General features: G+C 52.3%; 1 protein-coding gene across 2 annotated transcripts in view; it reads right to left on the bottom strand.

Moving 5' to 3' along the window:
- The window catches only part of Crhr2 (corticotropin releasing hormone receptor 2), a 36,635-nt gene that overhangs the window by 6,255 nt on the left and 5,537 nt on the right, over nt 1–24,843 (bottom strand). Inside the window, exons 2-7 of one of the 2 annotated variants that reach the window (XM_048337799.1) lie at nt 21,683–21,776; nt 15,062–15,187; nt 4,442–4,527; nt 2,756–2,865; nt 2,328–2,445; nt 318–471 (exon numbers count right to left, since the gene is read on the bottom strand). In XM_048337799.1, the coding sequence (XP_048193756.1) occupies nt 318–471; nt 2,328–2,445; nt 2,756–2,865; nt 4,442–4,527; nt 15,062–15,187; nt 21,683–21,776 (688 nt within the window). Of the gene's footprint in view, nt 1–317; nt 472–2,327; nt 2,446–2,755; nt 2,866–4,441; nt 4,528–15,061; nt 15,188–15,450; nt 15,554–21,682; nt 21,777–24,843 lie in introns of those variants that run through there. The other variant, XM_048337800.1, reaches the window with a different exon arrangement.

Below are 24,843 nucleotides of genomic sequence, written 5' to 3'. Positions count from 1 at the left end.
ACCTTGCCCTCACTCAGAGCTTCTTCTCCAAGCCATAGAGGCTATCTATAGCTTCTGGAGCTCTGAGATGGAGAAGTAGAGCCAGCAATTTTTCCTGTGAAAATTTTCCAGAGACTAAGGTCTTGGGACTGCTGCTCTGGGCTGGAAGAAAAGGGCTCTTTCTGGAACATTCTTTGTAGGGATTCCTGGCTCCTTCCTTTCCGCATGGTGGAAGGGGCTGGAGGCAGAGCTGTGTTACTGTCCTTATCCCTAAGATGAAAGAGGAGACCTTTTTAGTAGTGTCCCCACCCTCAGCCCTGCTGCCAAGGGACCCTCACACCATCCGATGATAAGGAAGAGCCGCTTGCGCAGGCGCTCAGTGGAGTAGGTCATGACGATGGCTGTGTGCAGGTAGCAGCCCTCCACGAGCATCCAGAAGAAGTTAGTGACCACGAAGTAGTTGAAGGCAGCAGTGACACAGCGGCACCAGATCTGCATGTGGGCAGGGAGGGGGTCAGAGGCTGGGGGCCAGCATGGGGCAGCAAGCCTCGGGAGCTCTGAGGCGGAGCGTTTGGATATGATGGTTCTCACTGAGAAGGTTCAGATGCCTCCTGCCCTCCCTCTGTAGGATGAAGTTCTAACGTCTCTCTAATCCTTTGTAACTTTTTTTTTTGTTCTGGTACTGGGGCTTGAACTCAGGGTTTCATTCTCTTGCTTGGCTTTCCTCTCCAGGCTACTGCTCTACCGCTTGAACCACACCTCCACATCCAGCTTTTAGCTGTTTAATTGGAGATAAGAGTTGTGGATTCTTGCCTGAGTTGGCTTTGAACTTCACTCTTCAGACCTCAGCCTCCTGAGTATTTAGGATTACAAGCCTGGACCAACTTATCTTTTTAATCAAGGAAGGGTGAGGGAGGTCCTGAGATTTCTGCAGGTGTGGGGAACTGCAAAAACTCAACATCACATTCAACCCAGACAGAGTTAGACTGATTCCTAGAGATGGAATGTAAACTCTCATTTGGAAAAAATGAAATGTGATGGATGGGAGTCAGGGCAGCTGGAGGATGGGGAGGCCTGTGCAGCCAAGGGGAGCTCTCCCAAGCCCCTGGCTTTGGGGAACTTGGGACTTGGAAGGGTCACTGGCTCTGCTCAGGCAACACTGGCTCCTGAGACTCTAGGAACTGACTGCCCCTCTAAGTTCATAGTAACTGTCCTGCCTTTCTGGGCAGTGAAGGAAAGGTATCTAGCAAGCACAATGCATGGCTGTGGTAGAAGCTCCTCTGTGACGTCCCTCCCAGCAGAAGGGGACCTAGTCGAGCACCTTGGAGGTGAGCTCCCAAGTACCTTACTTGTTATGTGCAGGGAACCATGCAGTAAACCTCACTGAGTATGGTTCTGGATGAAGGTCTCTAGACCAGAGTCTCCCTGGGTGGCCTCTTTCCTCTGGGCTTACCCCAGGGCACTCTCTGAGCCAAGGCTTGCATGTTGAGGCAGCAGGCTTAGACGTAAGCCATTTGAAGGGGCCCAGGGCAATCACCCCTTATCCTGCCTAGTTCTGACATCCAGAGTCTTGGATAATTGCTCTGTGCCAAGTTTCTAGCTGCTCCAGGTCTCTGCCCTCCGTGGCCCTAGCCCTGATCTTGGGCCCAGGTAGCTGCTGCCTCCTTCCTTTGAGAAAGACTTGCTGAAGTGAGAGTCCCTTCTTTCCTCCAAGTCTAGTGATGTCTCCCTTGACAAAGCCAATATTCGAGCCAGAAGACACCTGGCGTCTCATTGCACCTGCTTAGTTCCAAGGCAGGGTCAGTGTGGGGCCAAGGGAAGGGTAAACCAGGCCGGTGCTCTGCTCAGGACTAGCTTATCAGATTGTGTACCAAACAGCAGGGTGTTGTGTGTGTGTGTGTGTGTGTGTGTGTGTGTGTGTGTGTGTGTATAGCCCAGTATGCAGATTTATAGCTACTGGATACTATGCAGTAGCAGCTGACACAACTTGGGGTGGTCTCCTAGTCCATGGAGCCAGCCATGCTGTGGTGGTATCCTTACAGTGTGGGGCCTGGGTAATCATGTGATACCTCTCTCTCTCTCTCTCTCTCTGTGGGGGGCAATAATCCATCCATGCTCAAATGGGATGACAGGGGCCAGAGCTCTCCCTAAGGGACCTGAATTCAGAACACTGGAAGCGAAGACACGTGAGCTTCTGTATTGGGCTGTGGGTAGCTCCCAAGACCCTAGTCTAGAGATCTGGCTGGAGACACTGGCTGGGGTGGAGGAGAGCTCACGTCTGATACTGCCACTAAGTATCTGGAGAGATGGCCAGGCTTCAGCCCAGGCCCGGACTTCCCCGCAATGACCTCATTGCTCTCGTGTACTTCATGGTCGATGAGCTGCAGCACAAACCACGTGGCATTCCTCAGGATGAAGGTGCTGATGAGGTTCCAGTGGATCACATTCCGAAGGCAGCGGATGCTCCTGTGGGGAGGTGGGGTCAGGGGTCAGTAGGGTCAGAGTGCAGATGGGGCTGGGGCAAGGGGTTAGTCAGGATTGAAGATCAGCTGAGAAAGGTCTGTGTATCAGGTCAGCCTGAGGTGAGGGCAAGGCTGCCATCGAGGTGCTCTCCCCAGGATGGCCATGGTGGGTTGCTTAGCCCCCACATGACTGCAGGTGGTCAGTGCCCTGCACCCAGCCCAACACCCCTCCACACTGACTCTGGATCCCCATGTGGAGGCTCTGCCTAGGAGAGGGAGACAGTGGAGGCAGGGAGGGAGAGAGGCCTACTCACCTCAGAGCCAGGAGGAGCAGGAAGGCGGCCACCAGGGTCGCCATGGAAACACAGTGGCCCAGGTAGTTGACAACAAGGGCAATGCGGTAGTGAAGGTCATACTTCCTGTGCTGGACAGACAGACACAGGAAGAGGGGCACAGGTATGTGAGGACAGAGCTGGGCATGCCACCCTAGTGGTCCTGTGGTGTCCTGACTTGGAGCAGAAGAGGCTCCAAGTGTCACACCAAGCCTGGCTCCTGGAGCTCAGCCCCATTGAAACCCAGTCATGTTAGTCTTGGCCTTGTCAAGCCTCCCAGAATGCATTTTGTGGCAAGCTTGGACACAGTCTCCTTTTAGATATTGCAGAGATGTAGCTACATCTAAAAGATAAACACAAAACTGGACTCCCTAACTGGCTGAGCAGCTGAGGTATATCTCTGGGCCTTAGTTGTCACAGATACACACTGGGCCAACCTACCCTCCCACCTTGGAAGCAGAGACTCAGGGAAAGTCTGAGGGTGGATTGGGATTGCTCAGTGAGGCTGGCATTGCAATGAGGGTGTACAGTGTCTGCAGAGTCCTTAGAAGTACTATTTAAATTGTTGTGTTTTTTTCCTTGGGGGGGGGTTGTTGAGACAGGATCCTATTCAAACTGAATAAAAGCCCACTTTCTAAAAAAAATTATTGCTGAGTGCTGGCAATTCTAAGTAATACCAGTGACAAAAGACTCCACCCTGCCAGGGTAGCAGGTGCCCTCTCCTCTGCTATGTTGGTTACCAGTACTGGAGCAGCTGAAAGAATGTACAGTGAGGACAGAAGACTGGCAGAAGCCCTTCTTCTCTAAACCCTGGGCCCCTCCTGTTGTCCCTGGAGTCCTTCTTTGCTTTCTAAGGGCAGGCACATGCTTCTGCCTTTGCATTGGACTTCATTTGGAGAAGGCCTCCAACCCCACTTAGCACTGCCCTGGGAAACCGTCTAGAGGGATGGAGCAGGAATGCATTACTTTGGGTCAGAGTGAAGACAGGCTTGCTGGAGATGCAGCTCAGCAGTAGAACTTACCCAGGACACACTGGGGGCTGGTTCTGTTCCTAGCATGCCCAGGATGCACTAGGGGCTGGTTCCATTCCCAGGATGCATTGGGGGTGAGTTCCATTCCCAGCACTACCCCAACAAAGCTGGACCCAGAGTCATATGGCCTGGAGAGGTCCAAGTTCCTGCACCTAGCCCTGGTGGGCTGTTCCTGTTTCCTCAGGAGTCAGAGGAAGAAGAGTGTGCCCACTCACAGGGCGCATGGTCATGCCCTTGGCACTCTTCACCGCAGTAAGCTCTCCTGGGATTGGGAATCTGTGTCCTCTTCCTCACTCCCACCATCGTGCCACACAGCACAGAACAGGGCAGGGGTAATGGCAGGGGGTGGGGCTGCAGAAAGGAGGACTGGTGACACAGGGTGGACTCTGCTACCCTTGGGTTCTTGGGGCTCAACCTGCATCCTACTAGTTATCCTAGTCATACTACCTAACCTGTGCTAAGTCCCATACCTGTGCTGAACCCCATACTTGTGCTGAATCCCATACCTGTGCTGAATCTCACTACCTGTCCTCAGGCTCTCTGCCCATGCTGCACCCAGCTACCTGTGCCTAATCCCATGTGTTCTGCATCCTGCCACTTTTATTAGGACCCTGGTGGGGCAGGTGCGGCCACTCACCTTATCATCCAGAATGGGTTCACACAGTGAGTAGTTGATCCTGAAGGCCCAAGTTCCATTCTCCAAGCATTCTCTGTAGGCATTCCCTACAGAAATGCCAACCACCAAGAGTCAGGTCAGCCCTCCCTAGATCCCTCCTCCTGAGCTCCCCTAGGCTCCCAAACATAACGTGCCTGAAAGCTTATGTGAAGGCCATTTATGTGAGAAGGCTTAGGAAGGCTTATCTTACATAGCCACCAAAGCCCAGCTTGGATGCAATCTTGGGCTTTTTGTACCCTTCTTTTCATTGTGTTCCTTTGCAACAACACTGAGCCCAATTGTGAGCACTGGGTTGTGACCGAAGAGTTGCTTTAGCAACTCTTAGCACAACAAATAATTTTCATCCTTACTTCAGATCATTTCACATTTCAGTGCTCTATACTTTGTTCCCAGCATTTGGGATTTTAACAATGCCAGCCATTGTATAGCGCATTTCCATGGGTCAGGTCCTTAGCTGCTCCCTACACACAGTGCTCATGGCCACCCTCTGGATTAGGCTCCAGGACAGTCTTGGCCCACTTTGTCCATGAGGGCAAGGAGGCACAAAGGGATTGAGCTAATTGCCAAGGATAAGGATACAGAGTTACAAGATGATTTAGACACGAAAATTTGGTTTGGCTTCTTGTTCCTAACCATGAGCCGCCCCCCTCCATACAGACCACCCACAACCTTCCTCCAGGAGGGACCCTTCTTGGTTGAGACCATCCAACCCCTGCTACCTCTGCTCCACACATGGCATCAGCACCCCTCACTCCTGCCTGAGCGCCGTTCTGAACCACCATTGGTAGGGGGTAATTGTACAAGGCATTGCTCTCGGGCTAATGACAGTTGTTTGTGAGTTTTCCTTTTGGGGCTTATGATAGATATACAATATAAAGATAATTAAAATAAATCGCTCACAGAGTCCAACGTTACAGAGCCAGAGGGGAACTTCAGATTGTTTTTGGAAGCAGTGAGTTCTGAAATAATCAGGTTACTTAAAAACCCATTTCTGCTGAGCTGACAGTGAGTTAAAAACAATGGAACCATGCTTGTTAAAGAGCAGAAAAAACAGGGAAGGTTCTATCAGCTTAATTATTCCTGAATTCAGTGCTATGAGTTCACAGATTTTTCAAACTAGGGATTGTGGATGAACTGCTCCTGCCTCCAGTACCTGTGAGCAGGAGGCTCATGGCAGGCATGATCTGATAGGCCAGTCCAGGGACACCCATGTTGACTCTGGCCCTCAACACAAGGAGAGATGCCCCTTGCTCTGCTCTGGCACCAACTCTCCAAAGGTTTAGATAATCTGGCACCTAGGACCACCTTCCTTTCTAGCAGTACGCCTGGGTGGGCAGGAGTCCTCAACAAGCCACCTCAGAGACATCAGGGATGAATGTGGAATCCATTTGAAAAATGCCCAGCCTCTTTCCGATGGGGGCTTGAAGTCCCCCTGAACAGGCCTGTGCAAGGCCAGACAGACCAGGATCTTGGCTGTAGTTCAAAGGGTAGGGGAAAAAAGAACATCTTCCTGGAAAGTATGAACAGGCTCTTTGTCTAGTTTTTCTGAAGTCCAGAGCTAGCTAGGCCCTTCCTTCAGAAAGGCAATCACTCTGATTGCTCTTTCTTCTAAGTACAGTGCTGAACACCAAAGCTCCAAAATGAGGAGCTGAGGCCCTGAGGAGTTGAGTATAGAGTCTCTGCTCTCTGGTAAGTCAGGGGTTTTCTTCCCTTTTCCCAGCCCCTTCCTGTTGTCCCTCAGCCCTCTGTCTCTGGGCCTTCCTTGTGGACTGGCACTCTTGCCTCCTTGGGTCTTTCTCTGGCTCCCTCAATCATGATGGTTTGTCTTTAAAGCCAGCAGTGGCTCTTTGTTGCTCTCAAGAATAGAGACCAACTGTATTGACATGCTATCAAAGTCCTCAGCACCTGGCTCTCACCCCACCCCCTCCACAGGGCCTGATGCTTGCACTGGCAGGTCTAGCATGGGCCCAGCTCCATGCCTTGACCCACCTTCCCCATGGCTTTCAGACAAATGACATCCTATCTTAAGTCTCAGCTCACATACTACCTTCTCTGTGGGGCTTTCCCTGACACCCTGAGTCCCTTCTCTTCCAAGAGCCTCCTCTATGTATCCCATCTCTTGACACACAGCCCTTCCCTTCGTGCACAGTAACACAGTTACTATTATTTTTTGGTGTTAATACTGTGTCTTTCTTTTAACACATTTGTTTTTGTGTTATAATCCAACACACTCACCGCAATTCAGTCACACAAAGCAAAATTTATCTTGACAAGAGCTATAATATTTTCTTTTTGCTACTGTTCTGATATATTGCATTCATTTCATATGTAAATATTGGTCATGACCCATTAAATAGATTCCACAGTCTCCTATTGCCCCATACTCCACAGATTTAAAAAAAATCTATTTTAGAGACCTCATCTTTTTGGATCATTTTCTTTGGTATGACTTAAAGCTCCATGGGGACAAACAAATAGGCAGAGACCATACTGGAGTCACTGGGTTCCCTCAGAAGTTGCCATTGGTCCATGGGGGATGAATCAAACTGACTTCTGTCTTCTGAGCTTTGGAAGGCAGGGTGGGAGACAATGGTGTGTGGGGTAGGAAAAGCTTCCCTCTGGGGTTATGGCTCCACACCCTGGGCACCAGAGAACTGGAAGACAGAAGAGCCTGCCCTTCAAGGGAGCTGTCTGTGAAGCTAATGAGGGCACAGAGCCCTCAGGCACAGCTCAAAGAGAGAGAAAGCAACACCCCCACCAGAACCACAGGAGGATGGGCATGGAAGTCTCAGGGCTCATGGGCAGGCCCGACTGTGGGGATGGATGCAGTGAGGTGGGTGCCTGTTGCCACAGCAACACAGGTGCCCCTGCTGAGGATCGATGCTGACAGTGTGCAGAGTGGCCTGCCAGGGGCATTAGGGGCTGGACAATGAAGACAGGGCCCTCTCTTGCTGGGATCTGTGGCTTAGGAAGTCTGTTTGCCACTTCCCAAGTATTGAAAGCCCCCCAAAGCAAGGAACTTTTTAGCACATTTTAGGTGACAACAATCGTTAATAGTTTCTGGTTCAGGGACTTGCCTGAGGTCATCAGAAGCCTGGGAGATTGGGTACTTGTCTAGCTATAGTTTTGTCTCTAGCTGTCTGTGGATACGTTCTTCCTTCTTGGCCTCAGTTTCCACTCAGGTTTGGACATTTACCCAGGTTGGGCACACATTGGCGTGTGTATGGTGTGTGTGTGTGTGTGTGTGTGTGTGTGTGTGTGTGTGTGTGTGGTGTTAGTGTGTGGGGAGAAGTAGCAATGTGGTGAGTACAGAGAGAAAACAACAGGTATAAAGATGATGTAAAGAATCTCGATTAAAGCTGTTGATAAATAGGGGACTGGGAATTGGGAGAAGAGAAAGCAATAGAGAGTTATTGTAACATATGCACATCTGAAACATTATAGTATAACTCCTTGGTGCAATTAATATATATTCTAAAAAAGAAAATGAGTGACAGAAAAGTAAAAGGGGTTTTGTTGGGGAGTGGAATGATGAATGAGGAGGGGGAATAAGGATGAGTATGATCAAAGTAGTTTATTTGCATGAATAAAAATAGAACAACGAATCCTGCTGCATTGTTTTAATAAGTGGGAAGGGGGTAAGAAAGGGTGATAGAGGGGTGAGTTTGATCAGGATACATTGTTTTTACATATCTGGAAATGTCACAAGGAAACCCACCTTGTATAACTAATGTATGCAAAGAAAAAAGAAAAAAAGGAGAAAAAGAGAAAGGCAAAGGGAGGGAAAGAAGCTGAGTGCAGACAGGGGGAGGGACGCAAGCACTGTCCACTGAGGGAGTCAGGTCGCCCCACAGTCCCAGAACATTCAGCACCATGGACAGTAAGGCTCTGGCTCCCTCACACCCTCAGCGCTTCCCCTTCACTGCGGGTGGCAGACCTTGGAGAGCTCCCACCCCAACCCTCCCACTCCGGACTCACACTGCTAGGGCCCAAAGCAGAGGTGAGCTCATTAGCTCCCTATTGTCTTAAGCCTGAGGGCAGTCCCAGCTCCACCAGGTGGCTTCCAGGACTGACAGCCCGTGACTCAGGGGCCTAAATCTTCCCTCTGCCTAGCTCCTCCCACACTAGGATTATTCTCTTGCTGATCCCTCTTTAAAGAAAAAAAAAATATTTAAAAAGTCCTGCTTGCCCACCTAGCCAGGAGGCCCTGTACAGCAGAACTTCACCTTCCACACAGCAAGGCTGAGGTCCCCTAAGAGGAGCCTAACCCATCCTCACCTGCTGCACAGAGGTGAGCACAAGGGGTCCACAGGATGGGCCACGGCTGAGGCTGTTGCCTAGGTTACTGGGGAGCTCAATGAGGGTGAGAGACTCAGGACAGGACAAAAGGACAGTTTACCACCTGGGTGCCCAGCCACCACTCAGCTGCATGGGAAAGACAAGAAAACAATAGTGACAGTTGCAGACACATATGCAGAAGGCTTCTGAGTCACTCACACCATCCCTGCTGCCTGAACTGTAGCCATCACAGGGGAGGAGGTCAGCATCAAATAACAAACTTGTAGGCAGCAGCCTGGAAACTCCAGATTCCAAGCATAGCACATTGGAATTCTCCTTGGGAATTTAGGGGTACCCACTCCCTCAGCTGGGAATTTAGGGGGCCTACTCCCTCAGTTGGTCTTGCCCTCCCCTGGGGCACACCTTCCCTGGGTATCTCTGGCATCAGTTTCCCTGGAAGAGGAGGCTTTTAATCCCTGGATGCCACTGGCTGTGTCACCTCTGATGAGTCTTGGTTGTGTCCAGATCTTTCTCACTCCTCTCACTGCCTTTAGTTGGGCTCTTCAGGATGCAGCCATCTCCTTCCTATCTGGATTCATGCCTAACTGGGAAATCCTTGACCTTGACTTTTCTTACCTTTTTCTGGGGAAAATATGCTAGCCATAGCCCCCTCCCAGCCTGGCCTCCACTGCCTTGAACAGGCACTGCTGGCAGAAAGCATGACTAGCCATGCTTCACCCCTGCTTGGAAACCTCAGAGAAATCCAGGGCTGGGAAGTCAGGCTAGTGCCCAGCTCGTTCCCCAAGCTTCACAAGCAAGGTGCACCTCTAGAGTGAACACTCCTACACAGCCAATGCTGCTGTAGGCCAGCCAGGACTGCTCATCTCTGCCTCACACATTTCTGTCCTGGTCTGATGACACAAGGAGAAGGTGGGTGGTAGGAGATCACCTGGTGGGAGCCCTCCAGTTAGCCCTCCACCTTCAAGCTGGTGACAACCAGCTTGAAGCCAGCCTGGCTTGGAAGGGGTGCAGGGTTGAGAGACTTAGAATCTGTCATTGGCAAACATGTTGGGTGGGAAAGGCCTCTCTGGAGCCATCTGCCTATGGTATCTATGAGTCCTGAAACTTTTAGTGTGATACTGCTCAGGGGTTTGGTCTATGCTGAACTTCCAGAAACACCCAGCTCCCTGTTTGCTTGGGGCTCTTTATTTCATTGAGTAGGCATGGTACAATCCTATTTGTAGTAGACAGTGGGGGAGAGTGAGTCATTGCAGCACTGAGCAGCTTAATGGAGACCATGATGGGTCTGTGAAAAAGTGGAGGTGTACTGTGGGAGGTCACTCCTTCCCCAGGATAGGAGCCTGTGGAGGCCCTGGCCCTTGCTTGACCTCTTTTGTGCACAGCTCTCTTCAGATGGCTCTAGGTTGTAATGGGTGGAGTGAGTGGGGTGGAAAGGAGACCCTCAGGCTGGCCTGGAACTGCCAGATGTAGGGGAAGGGACCCATTTAAGGTGTCTTTGGGCCAAAGATAGAGAAAACCTTGCCCTGAGGCAAGAGAAGCAGTCAAGTGAGCAGACCCAGACCTGGCTCTCAACCTACATAGAAGGAACAGAGTAAGAAGAGATCTCTGGCTGGCAGAATCACAGCCTCTCTTCAGTACCAGCAATTCCCTTTGAGGCCGAGGGTGGCCCCTCTATAGAGGTCTTTGGGCACAGACATTCCAAGTCTTGGTAAACAGACAGTCTTCAAAGGTAGCATGCAGATGCCAGAGTCCTAGGACTCTGGATAACACAAGGCTGTGGCACCTAGAACAACAAGTGCCATCAACACCCAAGGCCACATTCTACTCCTATCCGTCCTTCGTGCTGGTAATTCTCAGTTGTCCACATGGAGCCCAGGCAGCTCACCATAGCCCAGCTAGGTCAGCATCTTCTCTCTCCCTTCTCACAGACAAGTGAACTGTGACAAGAAGCAGGAGCACGCATTAGTCACTCAGGAATCAGCACAGCCAGGACTTGGATATGGGCCAGATCCCTCCTTTCCCCAAAGGCACTGGCAGACCCTGTTGGACTGCAGAGCATATTGTCTGACATGGTTAGCAGGGCTCCAACAACTACACTGAGGCAAAACTATGAAGCCCTTTAGGGAGCTCCCTAAGTGTTTCTAGGGAGGCAACTACTTCCACTTCAGAGCTTTAGAGATCCAGACTCTGCTGTAGTTGCTGCTGGTGGGGAAGACAGCAAAGATGCTTCAGAGAAGGGAGGGACAAGGTCAAGGTCAAGGTCACCATGTGGCCTTGAATAATGATTTAAGTGGTATATCCTGAAAACAAAGCAGCACCCATGTAGAATATTCTGGTCCCATACAATCGTCTATGGACAAACATCCCAGGCCTCTCAGTCTAGCAGAACAAGGCCATGGCTTATCTTCCATGATCCTCTCCATGTCTGTTCCCACAGTAGCTTCCATCTGGCACATCACTGGCACAAGTTTTTGAGATCTCCATTCAACAACTCTTCCTCTGGGAGTTTTCCCAACTTTCTCTCCCCTCAAATCAGCCCCTCCCATATGTTGCAACAGGCTTACAGCACTATTTTACTCAAGAGCAAACACCACGAGGTTCTCTTGAGGAGTCTGTCTGTCAGTCTCTCAGTTATGGCTTTAAATCCCTGGGGAAGGGGGAAGTGGATAGGGGTGAGCTCAAGAAGTAAGGCTTCTCTAGGCCTCAGGCTCCAGAGCCAACAGATTCCTCCAGAGTCCAACAGCTGGTTGTTACTCATAGAGCACCAGCTATTCCACATGTCTGGAGGTCCCCCTACCCTGTCCTTCTTCCTTCACTGAGCCACACCTTCTGTGATGGCCTGCCTATGAAGCTGCCCCTCACCACCCATGTGGGAGACAGTTCTCACACTTGGAGAGTGGGAGGAGCTTCAAATCCTTGGGAGATGGAACACAGGCCAAGACCAAATCTCCCTGGAGACTGAGAATGCAACCTGGTGCTTCAGGCTCACAGCTTCTATTCCCTCAGCCCAGAAGGCTGAGGTGTGGGTTGTGTGGGGGCCCTCCCAGGTGGCAGCCCTGCCCCAGGGTGGGTCCTCAACATGTGAGGTACACACAGCTCTGAGTCCCCCTGGGCCTACCCCAGCCTATGTAGGAAGACTTCCGGGCTGGGTCTCTGCTCACCAAACCCCTCTTCTCAATATGGATTTGTGCTAGCAAGGTCTAACAGACCTGAGGATCCTACGGGCAGGCCTCAAAAATCTCCTTTCACTTCAACCCTGCAGGGCTGGAAAGAGGGTCCCTACCTGTGTTGAGGTATTTCCATTTTACCACATGGACGTTTGGAAAGTGGGAGCTCCTATACCTCCTCATGGGGTTAGGTTAGCAACCCTGTCCCATAAGTGCCACAGAATGGATGGCCCCTATTCCCAGGAGGACATGGTGAGCGCCTGAGGCCAAAGAACCAAGGCTGAGCCATGTTGCACTTCCTCCACATGAGGAAGATGAGCTGGGGTGTCTGGAGAGGAGGCAGCAGGCACCCCTGTGCAGCCACCAGGACCATAGGCAAGAGAAGGTCTAGACCATGACAGATGGAATGAGGGATGGAGCAGGCAAAGACACAAAAAGTGGTGAAGGGACAGGGTAGATGGACAGAGGGAGAGCGGTGCAAAGAGAAGATTGAGAAGAGGGAGAAGAAAGAGAGAAGAGGGGGAAGAGAGAGTTAGAATGGAGAGAGGAGCTAGATAGAACAAACAGAAAATCTGAGAAAGACAAGAGATCCAGGAAGCAGGCGGGGAAACTCAGAGCAGAGAGAGGATGGGCAGACCACACATGGAGGGAAATTGGAACAGAGATACACATGTGAAGGGGCTCAGAGCAGTCTGTGCACAATGGAACTTGGTGCTCTGCCCCCAACAACCATGTATGGGCTAGCCTATTTCCTTCCACCCTGAAGAGGGGGAACTGAGGCCCAGGGAGAGAGCACGTGATTGAAGCCTGTACCCCCATGCAGCAGATGCACCTGCTCAGGCAGGCCTCTCCAGGATGGCTGCAGGGAACCCAGGGAGCCACGCGGAAGAAAGGGGGCCCAGTTGGTTGGCAGGGCTGGTGGCACTACCACAGTCACTCAGGGAGAGCATAGGTCCCCTTGATGGGCTAGCTCTGCCCTGTATTACTAGCCGAGGACCCCAAATCTGGTTCCTGTGATCCTGTTGGCATCCCAATGTCCTTTTAACACAACTTTCTGCCCACCTCAGACCAGCTGCTGTCTGAGAGGCAGTGAAGCTGGCTTGGATCCTTGTTCTGTTCTGTTACTTCATTGTCTCCATGCCTCAGTTTCCCATGTGGTCAGAATATAACCCTCCATCACTGATTGGGGTAAGGATTAGTACAGACATGCAGAAGGCCAGGCTAGGGGGTAGGGGGGCAAAGATTAAAAGGGACACACAGTATTGACTTGGCTGTGCATGGTCTAGCATGTCCTTGACCTCTGGACAGCATGTCCTCAACCTCAGGCAAGTCCTTTTCCTTCCCTTGGCCTTTCTACATCTGGGAATGGGCCCTCTGCAATGCTGTGCATACTCAGCCCTTCATGCCCCTGTCTGGTCTCATTTCTGAGCCTCTACTTACTCTTTCTTCCCTTACCTGGAATGCCTCCCCTCTGCCTATCACATATTGACTTTCAAATCCAGTCTGCTCCAGAGCTCGGAGGTCTTAAGTCCTGATCCTCCTGGCTGTAGGTCTGAGTCTCTTTTCCCTCTTATAGGCCCTCCTTGCAAACTGAATGTATCACTTTTAGAGATGGTGTTGACACGGGGTTAAAGAGCGAGAGCTCCAGGCTCTCAGCCTGCACTAGTGCACAGAGCTGGGTGAGAATCCTGGATGGCTCATCCTCACCCCTGATGCCAGAGCTGGTTAGAGCCCTAAGTTGTTCCTGCATGCCTCAGCCCCAGTGTTTCAGTCTGTGTACCCATGGATACAAATGCAGTGAGTCTTCTCAAGAATCATGACTTGGTAGTTTTGAGGCAAGTGCTGAGCTGAGATGAAAGGTTAGGGAGCTCTGCCTAAGCTTCTCCCTCTGCCTGTGCACCCTTCTTATTCACCCCTGCTCCCTCCACAGGGCACCACAACAAAGTCATCAGTCATCATGTCTGCCACAGGCTGACACATAGTAGGTATGCAATAAATTGGTTGTATAATACTAGGCAGCTCTTTTCTAAAGAGAAGGTCCTGGGCTAGTGCCTGGGGGCTTTGAGGCTGGCTGGGAAGAACAGCACTGAGCCCAGGAAGATGTGGAAGCCAGTTAGAGTTGCTTTGAGCTGTGTGTTGAGAAACTTCATAGTCACCATGGTCCTGGATGTCTTAGCCTCTGGACTCAAGATGGAACAGGTCCTCTGGTGTCCACTGCCTGTCCCAAAGAGCTCACAGGATCCTCAAGAGCAGGACCAGGATGGAGCAAGAAGTTGTCCTGCACACCTGGATGGAGTGGACCTTTCTTCTAGGGACATCTGTTTTGATGGGGGGGTGGATTATCACTTCCTTGCCATTCCCACCACCTCACCAGCAGCTTCCTAGGAGCACCTGGCCCTGACCTGGCCCGGAGTCCCCAAGCCCCTGGCAGACAAGGACTGCTGCTTGGCATCCATGAAGGCACCCCTCACTTGCCTCCAACCACCTCTCACCAAGAAGGCCCCAGCGGGGAGAGCTGTACAGGCACACGTGCATGTATGTGCATACATGCATGTATGCGCACACGTGCCTGCTGAAAGGCCGGGCCACCATTCAGTTGCTGGAATGTGGAGAGGACTTGTGCTTTCCAGAACTGGGGCTTTCCATAAACAGCCTACCTACAGTGAGTGGCAGGCAGGCAATGCTGGTGGGGTAGGGCTTAAGACGCAAAGGGCTCAAGAGAGCAAGAGCCGCCATTGCTGCACCCCCGGTAGGCCTGGAGGGTCAAAGATCTGATCACAACATTCACGGGGTTCGTGTATACACCACGCATACCCTTGCATCACGTAAACAAAGGATTGGCGCCCTAATGGGGGAATTCAGGCATCCGGAGAGGTTTGTCCCAAGGAGGGGGAACTATTTCCCTCTCGTTGTGCAGAACTCGAGAACTGTAGGCAAATCACAACAGCCTTATCGAGGTTAGAATCGCTGCGGAGGGCAGCCTCAAATGTAAGGCTCCCTGAAAACCCACGGTATTCGGGCACCGTGGCTCCCTGAAGGATTCCAGACGCCTGTTGCCCACCCCACCCCGCTTCCCGCTCCGCCCTCCTTGGAAGGCCAGGCCGAGGGCACTCACGGGTCGTGTTGTACTTGATGCCGTTGAAGTACTCTGGGCACGGCCTCTCCACCAGGGATCCAGCCGCGCTCTGGGGCCAGCACGTCCCGATTTGATCCAAGGTCGCGTTGCAGTAGGCGCGGGGACCTGGCGGTTGGAGAGAGCGGAGCGGGACTGAGAGGTGCCGCCAAAGGCGCTGGGCGCGCCGGGCTCAGGGGGGCCACCAAAGGCTCTGGGCACAGGAGTTCAGAGGGGCGCCAAAGGCGCGGGGCGCGCGGGGCTGCGAAGGCAGCCAAAGGCATGGGGCGCCGGGGCGTAGAGGGGCCGCCAAAGGCGCAGGGGGCACGGGGCGCACGGAGCGCGCCGGGGAGGGTCCCTGCTTCGCCTTGGTCCGGCCGCCTCCCGCCTACCCTCCAGGTCCAGGGGCGGTCCCCAGCCGTCCGAGGACAGCTCTTCGGCCAGCGCCAGGCTGCAGTTGGCCTCCAGCAGGCTATGGAGCAGAGCTATGTCCATCGCGCCCGGAGCTGGGAGCGCGGAGGGAGTGGCAGTGCGCGCCTGGAGTGGAATCGGCGGAGCAGGTGCGAGGGTCCTGGCTCTGTCGCCTCCGCCCTGGCCTGCCGGGAAACCGCGGGCGTCTGTGCGCCGGGGCTGCGAAGCCAGGACCTTCCCGGCAAGGGGCTGCGGAGCGCACGAAGCTGCGGAGCGCACGAAGCTGCCGGTCCACCCCGCTCTACCGCGGCCAATGGCGGCTCCAGGGGGCGGGGCCGGAGCTGTTCCCAGCGGGGTCGCCCTTCAACCCGCGGCCCCACGCCCAGAGTCCTGGCTCTCTTGCCCCTGGGCGGCGAGGCTGGCGGGCTTGCGCTTAGTCCGACGACTGCAGGCTCCAGGGCTGCTGGGGCAGCAAAGCGCGCCTGTCCAAGGATCCCACTCAGCCTCCCTCGCCTGGGACGCCGCCTCGCCGGAGTCCGTCAGCTCCTCTCCCCTAGCCGGGACACAGGGACGGGGCTTGGGGAGAACAGTTCACGGTCAGATTTGCAACCTGGAGAAGACCTGTAGTCTCAGGGAAGGAAGTGGGTGAGAGGAGCCTGGATGGGAGCAAAGAGGCCACAAAAGAGAATCTAGAGAGGTGGACTGGCAAAGACCCGTGCCAGCTGTGGGAGCTGGGATGTGAACATTTCCCAGCATGAATTCCACCTGATAAGGAACTGGTCAGCTGAGGCCAGAGACAACACTGGATCCCTATTTGGGTGACTGGAGGATAACGCTACCATTTGACAAGATGGAGGTGACTAGGGGAGAACTTGGTTGAAAATGGAAGATTTCAGAGATAATACCTTGAGAGATAGGAATGTGTTTTGCTTTCTCCTGGCATGGGCAGGGCTATGAGACGGGTTGCTGTGCCAGAAGAGGACACACCAGGCCCCAGGGCAGGAGTGCAGAAGCCAACACTCACCATGGGACTCTTGTCCAGGTCTCCCAGGACTATGGTCCACTAACCCTCAGTGCTCAGGTTGGACTTACTGTTCGTTTGTGCTAGGTGGATTAGAGCTCAGAAAACAGGGTACTGGGTGTGGTATGCTCCAACTAAGGCTGTATTTTTCTCCTGACAAAACCCTGCTACCCCAGGAAGTCTTGCTCATTATCAGGACTTTTTCCATCAGTGTTTTCCAAGGTCTGCCCCCCCACCTCAGCCCCAAGACTTATTCTATCTCCTTCCCTGATGCTTCCATTGGAAGTCAGTGTGCCAGCCCTGTGTCCTGACCAGAGACTGGCAGAGAGCAGGCTGGCATGTCTGTGTGCTCCCACCTTGCCAGCCTCCATGTTAATGCTGCTGCCACTGCCCAGTAGAGTGAGCCAGCCTGTAAGTGAACAGAATTCCAGGGCTGAGCCTGGCATTGATCCAGGGCCTTTCAGCTAGCAGCAACTCGGTGCAGGGCAGTCATCAGGTCTGACTTTGGGCCCTGGATGGAGTTAGGGCCCCAGATCAACATTGCATAAGACCTCAGAGGCAAAGACAACTTGGCCTCACTAAGAAGCAGTGTAGGGAAGGAAGAAGCAGCCACAGTCTGAGTCCTGGTTCTGACCTTAGCTGTAGGCAGGGTTCACTCCTCAGCTTCCAGACTGAGCCCAGGGTGGATGGCTGGGTCAGCCTGTCTTCAGTAGCAAGTGTTCCCCACAGGCTCACAGGCAGGCCCTGCACCCCACCCCACACAGCAGGAGCAAGGAGAGGGATCAAGGTAAGTTTAAGTGGTTAATATTCTCATCACTAGGTCTGGCTTCAGGAGCACATGTTCCTGGATTGTGGTGAGCTGCACGTTCCCTGAGGCCAAAGACACATAGATTTATAGGTGGGCAGATTTCTGCAGAACAGAGGGCTGGACTGGCCTGCTTCACCTGCAAGGCACAGGTACAGCAATTTCCTCTGGGAAGTAATCACTGGAACCTCAAAGTTTCCAAAATGAACACCACAGTGGGGCCCTGAATGTATACCCAGGGCCTCTTGGGCTCTGGACTCAAAGATTTGGGCCCTTTCTTTAAGGATTTTCTTACTAGAGATACAATCGTTATTCTAGATGTTACAGGGAAAAATCAAGAAAGATAGTACATTTTGAGTAAATTGATTTATAATTCCCTTTAGTTTTTGCAAATAGGTAAATGAGGAAGGAATTAGAAAGAAACAATACTCTGCTCATCAGATAAATAAAAGCTTGGCCTTTTGTTTGCTAAGGAAACAGAATGGAAGAGAAAACCCTGGGAGGGAGATGGGTGCCTGGGCTGCAGGCCAGTCCCATGTAGACAGGCCAGGTACAGGGAGGAAGGGTTTGGAAAGTCCATGTGTCTTAGAGTGGTAGAGATAGGGAGAGGTGGTAAGGAAGTGTGACAGGTTCTTGTGTGTCACAAATAGCCTGGAATGAGGCAGATGTCCCTGGTGCTTTGTGTCCCCTGTCTTGGCCCATGTCAGATGTCAGATACTGCAGTGGTGGCCTGTGGTAGTGAATGGGTCCAGGCTAGCTTAGACAAACTGCATTGTATAACACTGCCTCACGTTGGCCCACAGAGCAAAATGGAGGCACCACTGCAGCACTGTCCTTTATCCTGCCTACATCACTCACATTCTCTCCCCCACATGCGATGTTAGCTGGAGAACCTGGTTCATGGCCTCTGGGGAGCAGTCTCCTGACAGACCTTGTAAATGGAGTCAGAAGAGTCAGGACCCAGTCATGGGCCTCCTGAGAGTAACAGTGGATCATAAAGGCTCAGGGAGGGCCTGCAGGTAGCCCTTTCTTGACCCTGTGGTCTGGAGGACTGTGCTGTAGGTCAGACCTCTCCCCCACCCCTCACACTGGCATCTCAGGATGGAGGAGGGGCATGGTGTCTGTGCCAGCTTAACATCACAGCCCCAGACAGAAATGGGGCATGGTGTTTCTGTGCCAGCATTGAGTCCAGATTATGGGAATGGGGACGGGTGGGGGGGTACTCTGTGTCATCCAATCACATGTTTTCAATATACAGATAGGCAGTAGGACACCCAGAGAAGGAACAAGAGTTTGTGGTACCACCCTCACCTGGCCATACCTATCCCTACCTCAGATTCTGGTTTCTTCTATGTAGCAGATAGAACCATCTTCCACAACTGTGATTGTGTCTATCTTTCTCACCAGAGTGGCTATCCATGGCTCTCAAGACGGTGCCCACTTCATTAGCAATGTAAAGATTCTTCCTGATTGTCTCTCCCCATTCTTGCCTTTCTGCTAAAATTTAGATGTCCCCCAGAATACCTGTAGATCTTTTACCTGTCACCTGAACCTCTGTACTTTGCACACAAGCTGTCTGCTCAAACTGCCTTTCCAGCTGTGCACTTTAGCCTCCACCCACTCCTCAGCCCAAAAGATCACAGCCCAAACCTGTGGTCTTGTCTCTTCTATCCTGAGTGCAACTCCTCTGCCTTTGCTACCTGTGAGAACTTGTCTATGTCTTAGCAAGGTTCATTGTCTCTTCTACCAACATATGATCTGAGAGCAGGGCTGGTCCTATTGCCTTGCTGGACCCAGTGCCAAGAATGCTCCCAGCATGTGCTCAGACCAGACCAGGCCAGGTTTATAGAGCTGGGGAAAACTCAGATCCCTGTCTCCCTGACCAGGCTCTCTTCCCCTTTGGCCAGTCCTCTGTGTCTGTGTGTCTGTGCTCATGCATGCCCACACTGGGCCAAACTTATTTTAAGGGAATCTTGGATCCGTTTGGACCCTTAGGTTGTCTATGAACAGAATAAATAGTATGCTTCACAGTAGTGCCTTATTATTTTTCAAATATTTGTAGATACCTCTGTGATGAATAAAAGAGAAACGTTCCATTAACAGCCTACCTGAAGTTATAATCACTGTCCTGATCATGAATATTTTCATTTACTGGGACATCTGACGAGTCTGGTCAGTCTTGACTAGACTAGTCACAGTCTTTGATTCATGACCCCTTGTCATCATTAGCACACCCATGGCCTGATGGGCTTTTATGGAATTTTTATGTAGAAGAGACTGTAATGAGCTGGCCACCCAATTCAAAATGCCTTGCCTCTGTGCTTCCAAATGCATATATTCTGAGAGGAGAATTAGAAGCCCACTTCCTGTATGATAGCAGCTGGATGCACTCATGTCTCCACTGTCCTTCATCCAATCTTCACAGTAACCTCTGAGGTAGACCTTAGTTCTAATGGATGAAGTCATGGCTGACGATGTTCATGGCAGACATGGTGTCCATGGCAGACAGCTATTAACCAGATGGAAGACAGTGTTCACAGCAGACAGGAGTATAGACAAGATAACAGACACTGTCCATAGATGACAGGACTATAGACTGGATGGCAAGTGGTTTCCACAGCAGAGAGGGTTATAGACTGTATGACAGGTAGAGTCCAAGGCAGACAGTGTTATAGACAGAATGACAGATAATGTCCATGGAAGACAGGGCTATAGACTGGATGGTAGATGGTGTCCATGAGAGAGGGGCACAGACTGCATGATGCTCCTTCACACTCCATCTCCCAGTATCTGACAATTCACAATTCACTAAGGGGACTCACTTAGATACAGGGTTTTAGAAGGGCCAGTTTAGGTGAAATTATTAGAACTTGGCGAATGGCCCTAGTGTCCTTATGAGAAGAGGAGGTTGGGAACAGACACACAGAAGGGAAACCAGGTGTAAACCAAGGAAGGTGGCCATGGACAGCAGCCTCAGAAACAGCAATACTCGACCTCAGGACTGTGAAGGAATACATTTCTGTTGGTCAGGTGACCCAATTTGTGGCTGTGAGACATAAGGACATGAAATATAGGTGGGGTAGGAGACTTGTCTGGAATTACTCTGCTGCCTGGTAGAAGAGCTGGCATCAGACTGATCTGAGTGACCACAGTACCTGAGCTCTGGACCAACCTGAGCACCCTTTTGCTTTTCCTTTTTGTACTGGTCCTAGTGCTTGAACTCAGAGCCTGTGCGTTGCTCCTGAGCTTCTCTTGCTCAAGCCTAGTGCTCTACCACTTGAGCCACAGCTTCTCTTCTGGCTTTTTTTGGTGGTTAATTGGAGTTAAGAGTCTCATAGGGCTGGGGATATGGCCTAGTGGCAAGAGAGCTTGCCTTGTATACATGAGGCCCTGGGTTCGATTCCCCAGCACCACATATACAGAAAACGGCCAGAAGTGGCGCTGTGGCTCAAGTGGCAGAGTGCTAGCCTTGAGCAAAAAGGAAGCCAGGGACAGTGCTCAGGCCCTGAGTCCAAGGCCCAGGACTGGCCAAAAGAAAAAAAAGAAAAAGAAAAAGAAAGAGTCTCATAGACATTCCTGTTGGGCTGGTTTTGAACAGTGATCCTGGGAGCTTCACCTCCTAAGTAGCTAGGGTTACAGGTGTGAGCCACAGGTGCCCTTAGACTTTCCTTTCTCTGCCTGTCACAGTGATGTTGGAGTGCGGGTCCCAGTACCTTTGTCCCTTTAGCGCTGGTGCAGCTGCAAGCTCCAGGGTACCCCTTCTCTCCACCCTGACCATCTTTTTTTCCCCCTACTCCTTCTGTGGATGCAGTCCTGGGAAAGTGGGAATGCAGGTGGCCGGCTGCAGGCAACTCTGCAGAGCCTCAAGGCCCAGCACCTTTCCCATCTCAATGGCGGCTGCTTCTCACCCTGTGAATCAGTTCCGGAAAAACTGAGAGGTTCTGGCACTCAGGGGCCTGGCTGCGCTTCACAAGTCCTTGGCAGGGTGACACCTGTAGCCACGGCAACTAGGAGAGTTTTACACCTTCTACTAGTCTGCCAAGCAGAGAGGCCACCCTCTCCATGGGTGCCTGAATGCCAGCTCAGCCAGCTTCCCTCAGGAGGGGAGGGAGGGACTCCCTCCTTCTAGGCCGGGCCAGGATCTAGGAGAGGATGCCCAGCCTAGGCCTTTGTCATCCACCAAGAAACCAGGCTAAGGTGGGGACAGGGCCCATCCAGAAACCCACAAAACAGAGACAAAGCCAGGAACAAGAGCAAGGGTTTCCTACCTCCCCTCACCCTCCAGTATTCCTGCCCCAGGCCAGGAGTTTCCCCCTCTCCCCCTGCCTCCCCAGTTTCTGCCCAGGGCCACCCTCTTCTCTCATCTGCTGGGCAGGGGCATGCCTACCAGAGAAGTTGGTGAAGGTCACAGCCATATGGCAACACTGTTCCAGAAGAATGCCCAGGGGCTGGTCCCTGGGCATCTGGCTCAGCCTGGCCACCTAGGAGACAGGGTAATGTCAGAGGTAATGCCTGGCTACTTTATTGAAAGCATGTGTCTATTCCATACTGTCCTGTCACTTGTCCCTCCTCTTCTGCTGCATCAAGGTGGGGTGGGGTGGCTGAAGAAGGAGAACCCAGAGGCCAGGGAAGTGGCCAGGGCAGGGTGACCTTGAGGTTGGAAGCTGCCCCAAGGCTGCCCCCCTTCCTCCCATGCAGGAGAGGCCAGAGCAGCTCACCCCCAGCAAATGCTTGCTATGTGTTGAGCCCCAGCCAGGGACCCCAAGCAGGGATATCCCTCAGCTTAGAAGGAGCAGAGAGGAAGGAGAGGAGTTTGTGTCTTAATTTTCTTGTCATGCAGGTAACCAGGAACCAGCAACACTGATCATAGGGTGAAGATGAAGGAGATACTTAGCCAGTACTTGGGGAGACAAGGAGGCTCCTGGGGAGGGGGCACCAAGTGCAACACGAAGGTTGAGTAGGGACAGGGAAAGGACCACAATGTCAGCCCAGACACTGGCCAGGAGCAGATGTGATTGTAGCATAGCAATTCACCCTGCCAGCACCTCATCTCCTGAAAAGCAGCAGAGTGGGTCTTGCGCACGTAACAGAGAGGTAAAGTGGATGTAGTCATGTCGGCACTCTGGGCACATCTCCTGTTTAGCAGCCCACTTCATTGAGGGGGACTAGGGTGGAATAGGACTTACTGAGGTGGGTTGTGAAGCGCAAGTAGGAGTTTGCATCCTAAATAAACAACACAACACATGCAAGGCAGAGAGGCTGGAAAATTCACAGTGAAAGACTGAACAACTTCTAACTTTTGCTCCGCACTCCTAATATCATGGTGCCTGTGACACAGCCAGTGGGTCATGCATGCGCACACTTGTATGTGTGTGCTGGGCAGTGCTGACCATTCCAGAGGCATTGCTCCACCAGCAGGCTCTGCCTGGCAACTGGACCCATGTTTGTCCCCTCAGGCAGGAGCCCGCCAACATCACGTTCCCCACATCAGGCTCAGTCCATTAGCTGTGTGCAGGCTGGAGGCCTCACCCAGCCAACCTGGGGTTTCTGATTGATGACCTGGTCAGAAAGAAATACTGCCCTCCATGCTCCTGGGAGCCTGGGGCAGATTAGACACGGAGTCCATCCTCACCACCTGTGTGCAGTCAGAGGCTGCGCCAGCCCAACGGCTGGTCCTGTAGACAGTGGTCCCTCAGGTGGCACAGACTGGGCACCTGGGTGCCAGAATCTTCTCTAAGAGCCCCTTGAATTAACACTGTGGCTCCACTATCCAGGTGGTCTCCAGCTTCTTTGTGGTTACTCTAGTTCCTGCGCTAAGGCCCCATGGACACCCAGGTCTCAGACACTATGGCCTCAGACACTATGGCCTCAGGCAATGCAGGACATTTTGCCTAGCACTGCATACTGTGGGTGTGGGTGCAGGGCATTGTGCTGACAGGAACACTGATTGGGCCTCAGGAATGGGGGAGTAGACAAGTGGACTCTGGAACAGCTCCCAGACCTTGGCTCCATTTCCTCTAACTCCTCCTCTACTCATCCAAAGGCAGACTGGGCCAGAGATCCTCTCTCTCCAAGGAGGCTGGCTGGGTGGATTGGCCTTGGTGAAATCCATCATGTGGGAGTCTATCTTTGGGTAGTGGAGATAAGTGACAGGAAGTATGGCCTGCAGATCCGGTCTGGTGGGCCGAGGCAGACAGGGCCCAGCATGGGCTGTGCCACTGCCAGGCTTGTGAGCTGAGCTCTCAGAGGAGGCCTGAGGAAACATTCCAGTGTTTAGGCATCTGGATGTATCTTCCTAGCTGTGTAGCCTTGGCAAACTACTTAACTACTCTGAGTCTTAGTCATTGGCTCTTTAAGCACACACTCCCCTGGACACTGGGCCCTCAAAATGGTGGCCACCTCTGCCTCCCTTGCTAGCTCAACCCTGGGCTGTGTGTAGTAAGGACACAGAGGGTTCTACACAGTGCTGGGGAGATTGGCAGGTCAGGAGTGATGGGAATGTCCTTTGCTCTCATAACTCAATGTTGCTCCCATGGCTTGGCCCACTGACTACCCATCCCCTCCAGGGGACCTTCCTGAAATTCTCCAGCCTAGAATCTTAATCTAACCCCTCAGGTGTCAGGCACCTCATGCCATTACCACAAACTCTCAAGGCAAGTCCCCAAACCACTTGCAACTCTCTAGGTACCTTGCATCCTGCCCCCACCTGAGCCACACTTAAGCCCCTCTACTCCTGTCCTCATTGCTCCTCTCCACATCTTCTGACTCTCCTCAGGTTAGCATGGCGTCCCTCTTCAACTTCCCATTAGAATTGAGCCAGGCTGTTGAGTTCTCTTTCTGCTCTTTCTTTATTTTAGTGTCCTTATGACTCATTTTCCTAAAAGGGAAGGTTCAGAAGGGGAGAGAGCAACCTGAAGCAGGAGCCCAGAGAGTAAAGACTTCCAGGTAGGGGCCTGCTGGGGATAGTGGTACCTGGTTTGGAGTGCTGTTATGGGAAGGGAGGTGGGCAGTGAGGGGAATTTTTTTTGTAGACACAGAATTTAGCATGAACTAAATGCTTTACATACAACAATGCATTGATTCCTAGTCACAGCCTCCCTCCTGCTATACCACAGGTAAGAGGTGGGGCAGGACGGGGCCCTGCAGGCAGAGGGCTAGGGAGGTGGGGCAAGGGGAGCTGCATGTGGGTAGCACTCAGGTCCCACACCAGGGAAGTGAGGACTGGACTTCAGCCCCACGGGATACAGAAAAAAAAAAAATCTCCCCTTGGCAGAAGATAGAAGGTAGAAAAGAAGCCTGGAACTTTCCACCTCACCTGGGGAAGGAAAAGGCCTGGAGCCTGAGTTAGCAGGATTGGACTGAGAGATGGGGGGAGGGGCAGCCAGAGGAGGCCTGTCTACACTTGGGGGTGGAGTCAGAGGAGCCCTGGCCACACTTGTCTCCTCCCTGGCATCCCAGGGTGTCCCTTCATCTTCATAAAAACACGGGCAGGTGTCAGTGGACTTTTCTGTGAGCTGCTGTAGCCAAGTATTGACTGAATGACAGGTC

Source organism: Perognathus longimembris, chromosome 2, assembly GCF_023159225.1.
Source record: "Perognathus longimembris pacificus isolate PPM17 chromosome 2, ASM2315922v1, whole genome shotgun sequence".
Taxonomy (NCBI): domain Eukaryota; kingdom Metazoa; phylum Chordata; class Mammalia; order Rodentia; family Heteromyidae; genus Perognathus; species Perognathus longimembris.
This window is presented reverse-complemented; position numbering and strand designations above follow the sequence as displayed.